At 32.4% G+C, this 7,690-nt stretch overlaps 1 protein-coding gene across 1 annotated transcript in view; it reads left to right on the top strand.

Moving 5' to 3' along the window:
* Positions 1 to 5,575: 5,575 nt before the first annotated feature.
* LOC112524363 (wall-associated receptor kinase 2-like) overlaps positions 5,576 to 7,690 on the top strand; it is a 3,605-nt gene continuing 1,490 nt past the window's right edge. Inside the window, exons 1-3 of the mRNA XM_025134149.1 lie at positions 5,576 to 6,443; positions 6,569 to 6,733; positions 7,106 to 7,688. Coding sequence (XP_024989917.1) covers positions 5,576 to 6,443; positions 6,569 to 6,733; positions 7,106 to 7,688 — 1,616 coding nt within the window. The remainder of the gene's footprint in view (positions 6,444 to 6,568; positions 6,734 to 7,105; positions 7,689 to 7,690) is intronic.

The raw sequence follows: 7,690 nt of genomic DNA, 5'->3' as shown, positions 1-7,690 counted from the left end.
ATCAAATGAGAACCACAAGAAAGTTACAAACCCCGTGAGAACCGATTTAAAAATAATTTGTTACATATTTTTTTCATCAAATGCTAGGATTTAAGATATTGCTTCACAGTTCACATATATTTGTTCCATAATGTGATAATTTCACATGTATTTGTTTCACCATATAAATATTTTTTATATGTATTTTTCATTTCATTAAGTGAATAAAAAAAGTAAAACTACAAGGGTGTTGTCTGATTGGTTTGAGCTTGGGCTCCAAAGGTCAAAAATACCTGGAGGTCCCAGGTTCAAATCCAATGAGGAATAAAGACCCTCGTGACCATGAAGGTTCAAATACGATGACTCTAGGCTATCCACAAAGCAGATGGTCGTCCTGTAATTAGTCGGCTGTCATATCGAGTTGGATATTCAGGTTAATCACAAAAAAAATTATCACATGCAATTTTTCTTCATAAGGTGAACATAAACATATGTGAAACAATATGTTAAATTATAGCTTTTGATCAAAAAAACTAATATAAAAAAAATAATTTTATATCAGTTCTCACAAGTTTGTAACTTTTTTATAGTTCTCATTTGATTATCATCTTATACACACACACATAATGATATCAAAATAAATAAAATAAGATATTATTTTATAATTTGATTTGTTTGAATTAAAAAATTAATTATATCAAATACGGTTTAATTTTATTGTTTTATCGTAATGATGAAAAAAGATATGGTTTTAATGTAATTAAAACTTTAATTTAAACAAATCAAATCATAAAACCATATCTTATTTTTAGGGCGAATAAAATAATTTTTTTTTATGATTTGATTTGTTTAAATTAAAAAAAAATTATGTTAAAGACAATTTAATTTTATTGTTCCATTTCTACCATTGCAATAAACAACTTATTATCCATATTCTAATACCAAAATCATTGAAAATCACTAAGAAATGAGTTCCAATTTTATCATTCTAAAATTAAAGTTTTCAGTTTTCATATTGTTTTTCATTCAAAAAGTCAAAATCAATTATTTAGATTTTAACCAAATAAAATGTTCATACATATCCTCATCTTTGTAACCTTAAATTGAACAAATTCCTATATAAATTTTAACCAGATTTTCATACTGTAATGGGGAAAAAAAATACTAAAACAATAAAATTAAATTGTATTTAATATAATTAATTTTTTTAAGGGTGAATTACACTGGTGGTCCATGTGATTTGCTCAAATTTTGGATTTGATCTCTAAAACAAACTATCTACACTGATCATTCTTAAGTTTTCATTTTCATAAAACCTATTATCTCTCCACTTAACAAGTTAACTAGCACTGTTATCAAGGACTAACCGGTCTTTGAACAAACTATAGGAACCAAAAGCGCAATCTACCTTTTAATTTAATGTGATTCATTTTTTTTTTAGTTTTTTTACTAAAAATATATTTTTTATATCTAATCACAAATCAAATATCTTAAAATAAATTATATATTAAATGAAAATATTTATATTTATTTAAAACCTATTAAATTTAAAAAAAAAGTTTAGCTTTAAAAAATCTCAAGTTTAAAAAAATAGTTGTTATTTGCACCCATACCTATTAAAAAGTCAAAAAAAGATCTAGTAAAAAACATTAAATAATCTGAAAGTTTAAAAAATGACATCATTTCAGATATATCTCTCTCTCTCTCTTGTTTCCCCTCTCTGTCTTTTACTTCTTTTTTTTTGTTTTTTAATTAATAGATAATAATTGTATAGTAAAATATGTTTTTTTTGTCCCTGAGGCTGTAAAAAAATGTGGATTTCGTCCATGTGGTTTCAAAATTTTGGTTTTCAACCATATGGTTTTTAATTCGTTTTTATTTCTATCCATGAGGTCGAATCACTATTTAAGTATGAAACACTAAAATAAAAATGAATTATAAACGCTAGAGACAAAAAAAGCAATAAATTTCAAATCATAAAGACAAAAAAGGTAATGGATTATAAAGTATATGGATGAAAATTATAATTTCAAAACCATGAGAACGAAAATTGAAATTTTCAACAAACCACAGGGACTAAAACGTAATTTACTCATAATTATAATTTTTATTTGTGTTATATATTAATCAAATTTAAAATCAATAAACTAGAAAGACAATATGCTTATTTATAAAAAAAATAATATATCATTTATTTCATAATTTTACAAATTTTAATTATGTATAGTTGTATACAGTCGTATGTTATTCAATATACAAATCGAATAACTTTAAAAATTCAAAATACTGATTCTTAATTTTTATTTTATCCACATTTTCAAAGAATATATCATTAATCTTTCTGTAACTTTAAAAATTAAAAAAATAATTCATCGTCTTTTTTTTAACTTTAAAACTTATAGAGTAACTAATCAATTCTTATTTAAGTTTTGAATATTCAAGTAATAATTCCATCAGTTTTTCAACAATCTTTAAAAATTTAGATAATAACTCGTCACTTTTTATTAAAACTTCAAATATAAATTAGTTTAAGTTGTATTATGTTTTATCTATAAAAACAATATTGTTGTAATAAAAATATGTAAAATAAATATTGTTATATATAATAATAATTATTATAAATATAAAATGATGTTAATGTTGAAAATTTTATATTAATAGAAATTTAAGAATTTAAAATAAAATAATTCATTTTTTATTATTTGTATTCTTGTTTAAAAAACAATATGTTTTTTTTTATCTTAGATATTAAATATTAATACAAAAACTAATAATAATAAAATTAACTATAAATAAAAATATTTAACATAACAATATAATTAAAATACAAATAAAGTTGGATAATAATGTAACCGTTAAGTTATAATGAATAGTAGATAGGAAGGGGTGTATTAACCATGACTGTTCCGACTGACTTATCCACACCTAACACTAATCCTAGGAGCGTGGAATTCAGCCAGAAAAATCCCCAAATCTCCGGTTGTTTTAAAGTGAAAGAGAATTATTCGTGATCTTTCTCATCAACAAAATGGAACTACAAATAGGTAGAATACACAAGACAATCGACTCCTATAACTAGGGAGATCATAATCAACTCCTATGAGATTCTAACTACCAATTATAACACAATTCTAATAGATTTACATAATCACAAATATTTGTTATAACATACCCGACTCGAACCTGTGACTTCTGACGATAATCCCTAAAGCCTTAGTTGAGTTAACCCCACCAGGTTTTATAAATGCCCTCTTGATGCGTGTTCGACTTGAGCAACGGTTCTAATGAAAAGAACTTATTGCTTGCAAAAATAGGGTTTAGCAAAGGTACTTGAGCTTGCTTTGGCCCTATCTCTGCATTCATACTCGTATTCTTCTTCGTTTGAAGTAGTTAGCACCCATGGATGCTTTCGTATCATCGATGCCAATGTTCCTTCGAGCTCCATTGCTACTCCCTTCATGGCAGGTCTTTCGTCTCTTTTCACTCGCATGCATCTTTCTGCAAGTCTTGAAACGATGATGATCGGAATTCTTATATGCTAATTGCCTGAAATCCCTCTCATTCCTCACTAGGAACTACTTCGTTCAGCAGCAAATGTTCATCAACAACCTGGAAGAGTCTCCCTTCTTTCAAAGAAGACAGGAAATACATGGCAAGGTTAGTTGATTCGTCTGCAAGTATTCAGGGTCTAAGTAGCCTAGTGTTCCTTGTACTATTGTAGCCAACTCAATCTGATCCGTAGAATTAGCTTAGATGCTCCGAATTCAGATACTTTTGCTATATAGGCATCATCTAGAAGTATATTTGTTGGCTTGATATCTCGTGAGGCTACATGCACATATTGGCGAGATCGGTAGACATTGGCTCTGATACCATGCAAAAATATGTATTACTTTGCTCTCAGAAAGAACTCTTCAGGAGACAAGACAACGAAGTTCTCAATATATATTGATGCGAAATGTTTAAAGTCTAGCTGATATGTGACTTTAATTGACGTGTCGAAGTAGCTCAACATAAAAACTAAAAAAATGGGCCACTTTTTTAATTTCTTAATGAGCAATTTAACTGAAATACATGTTCCATCTTTCTTGTTAGCTCCAGAGAAACCTTTTGGACAACGACACACATATCCTCCGTCATCATCAATGCAATCATGTTGGCAAACGCCCGGATTTTTGCCTTCACACTCATTAATATCTATAAAGTATATAGTCATTTCGTCAAGCATTTCATTAGAACTCCATTTGTGATACTGCTCATGTTGCTACCACCTGTCGAAATGCATCCAGTGCTATCGAACTCCGTCCCTCTTTTGCCTATAATATGTGCATGTGTGTCACACCCGATAGCAATAAACACGCTCTTGGTTGAGATCCAAATCACTCAACGTCAAAGATGTTATGTTTCTTTCAGTTCGACCAGTGCTTTTTGTAGCAATCAGAGGCTACAAACGTCCAAATCTCCATCTCGCTCTCGTGCGTTATCGACATATTTGTAATAACAATGGTGCTATCTCTAAATAAAGGTACGGGTTGGCTGGATGATCGGTCACAAGTTACACGGAAATCAGAATGTATGCTTGCTCATTCTTATTGGTGAGTTTTTACACAATTCATGTTATGAGAATAACTCATAATGATAACGTTATCTTACTAAATGTCAACTTAAATCGTTGAGACATCTTTGTTATGATATTTTAAACATATAATATATTCAAATAGAGTTCGATTCAAATGATAAGTCTAAATATCTTGTTAATGTATTAAAAGAAAGTTTATACATAAATCATTGAAAAACTCCGATGACCAGATATGGTTCCATTGTTCAGAGTTCAATTGTTCTAACTCTGATCCATACTTAGAATTTTCAGTGATAACTCAGAACTCGGATCAAGAAGATCAGAGTTATGATTAAACTATACTTATTGAAATTCCACTAAGTTCCAGATCATGCATCCTGAAACATAAACATCACTAAGTACGACTCGACATAAAATCCGTAAACCTCGGGACGTTGCCTTGCGACCCCGCCAGCTAAGCTAATCGGTCGGTAGGACCACGTACCTCCAGGAGTGCTGCCGGTTGGACCCCGTAACGGGGCGTGGCGCCTTTCGGTGATACAAAATCACGTCTTGTATTTATTAATTATGATCAAAATCATTAAGGGTCAAAGAATGCTTGCTATGGAGCTAATAGAGTAATAGGGTTTCAATCGTTGAAGTTTCCAAGTGGTTTTACGATTTCTTAGCCAACTTCCCGTGTGCATAGAAATTGCTTATTCTATGTTTGATTATTTCTAATTTAGACGAATATTACAAAGTCAATATAATATTTAAAATTCATTAATTTTAGTAAATAAAAACAATAATCATAGCAGGTAAGGCCAGCTTGCACTGATAGAAAAATATAAAATTCATTTATGTAAATAAAAAGAGATCACTGTTTCTTCATCAGAGGTCCACTAAAGTTGTCCCTAATTGTCTTCCACGAAGAACCTTGGGACGACCAATTACTAAGTCTTTATGGCAATGTCCATATAACATCTCTATTGATCCTTGTCGATTAATACCCAAAATAACAACTTCACATAAGCAACCATGCATTTACAGATACTACTAGCAGTAGCTGCAGCAGCAGCAGCTATGGCTTTTTTGGGGCCAGCAACCGCTCAAGATTCATGTGAAACTTCATGTGGTGATCTGGCTATTGCATTCCCCTTTGGTTCAAAGGATGGATGCTACCTCAATTCTGACTTCCTAGTAACTTGTAACCGATCATCTGGCGAGCCCATACTTTTTCTTGGAGAAAGCGAAACCAATCTTGTTATTACAAATATATCAACCTCTGAGAGTGAGATGGAGATTATGATGTTTGTAGCCCGTGATTGCTACAATTCCAGTGGTCCAGTACAAAGAACAAGTTCATTTTTGAGGTCGGGGGATTTCTGGATCTCAACCAAGAACAGGTTTATTGCCGTTGGGTGTGACACAAATGCGTATATTAGCGGGAGAAGAAGGAACGAGTCTGGTATTGGTACCGGATGCATTTCTAGATGTTCTAGCAACATAGGCATCACAAATGGGTCTTGCTCGGGAGTTGGGTGTTGTCAAGTAGAAATCCCACAAGGAATGAGGTCTTTTGACATCCGTCTACGCAGCTACGATAACCATACAAATATATTGGACTTCAACCCTTGTAGCTATGCTTTTGTGGTGGAACAAGAAAAATACAACTTTTCTACCAATCATCTGCTTGATTTTGTAAGTGATCAAGGCAGCAAGATGCCGATGTTACTTGATTGGGCAATTGGTAACCAGACTTGTCAGATAGCAAGCAAGGAGCCCGACACATTCTTGTGCAAGGGAAAAGGTCAATATTGTGTTGACGCATATGGACATCCTGGATATCGCTGTCGATGCAAAGATGGTTATGAAGGCAACCCTTATATTGAAGATGGCTGCAAGAGTAAGTGTTAAATTCCATATATATATATATATATATATATCCTTTATTTTACTTCCAAACCTTAATTGCTTCACCCAAAGTTTGCTTCTAATGAAATGCTTGACGATTTACTATATATTCTACAGATATTAACGAGTGTGAACGCAAAGATCCTCGTCTTTGCCAACATGAGTGCATTGATCTCGACGGAGACTATGAGTGTCGTTGTCCAAAAGGTTATTCTGGAGGTGACAAGAAAGATGGAACAGGTTGTACTGCAGATGAATCGCTCGTTATAAAAATTGTAGCAGGTAAGAAATTGAAATTCGCCCTCTTTTTCAGTTTATATCTTGAGCTACTTCGACACGTCTATTAGAGTCACATGTAACATTTCTAATCAATATAAGTTGAAAACTCCCTTCTCTTCTTAAAGATTTATTTTGAAGAGTAAACTAATGAGGTTCCACATATTTTCACATGGTATCAGAGTTGAGGTCTATAACTCTCGGCAATATGTTCCCCTCCATCCCACGTCGGCAAGACTTGGACCATTTATATCCAATATATGTTGGAGCCTTTTTTTTCTCTCTTCTAGACCTATTATGGAGAATAACCTAAGAGGGTTCCATGTATTCTCACAAATAATCATCATTTTACATATAAGCTAATCCTTCTTGTTGCAGGTACTTTAGGTGCTGCCATATTTCTGCTTGTATTCATCGCCTGGTTGTACTTGGGACTCAAGAAGCGTAAGCTTCTTATGCTTAAGGAAAAATTCTTCAGGCAAAATGGTGGTATAATGTTGCAGCAAAGAATTTCTGGTGAAGGGAATTCTCATCACGACCAAGCCAAAGTCTTCACCATAGAGGAGCTTAAGAGGGCAACCAACAACTATGATGAGACCAGGATTATCGGAAAGGGTGGCTTTGGCACGGTTTATAAAGGTGTTCTATCTGATAAAAGAACCGTTGCCATCAAGAAATCCAAACTAGTAGATCAAACCCAATCCCAGATAGAGCAATTTATCAATGAAGTGGTTATCCTTTCCCAAATCAATCATAGAAATGTGGTGAAGTTGATTGGATGTTGCTTAGAAACGGAGGTCCCCTTGTTGGTTTATGAATTCATTTCAAATGGCACACTCTCTGATCACGTACACAACGAAAGCAGGTCGTTGGCTCTTACTTGGGACATCCGACTCAGAATAGCAACCGAGACTGCTGGAGCACTTTCATATTTACACTCTGCGGCCTCTGTCCCGATCATCC

Source organism: Cynara cardunculus (assembly GCF_001531365.2).
Source record: "Cynara cardunculus var. scolymus isolate 2C chromosome LG 13, CcrdV1, whole genome shotgun sequence".
NCBI classification, from domain to species: domain Eukaryota; kingdom Viridiplantae; phylum Streptophyta; class Magnoliopsida; order Asterales; family Asteraceae; genus Cynara; species Cynara cardunculus.
Note: the sequence above shows the minus strand (reverse complement) of the source record. Positions and strands in the feature narration are given on the sequence as shown.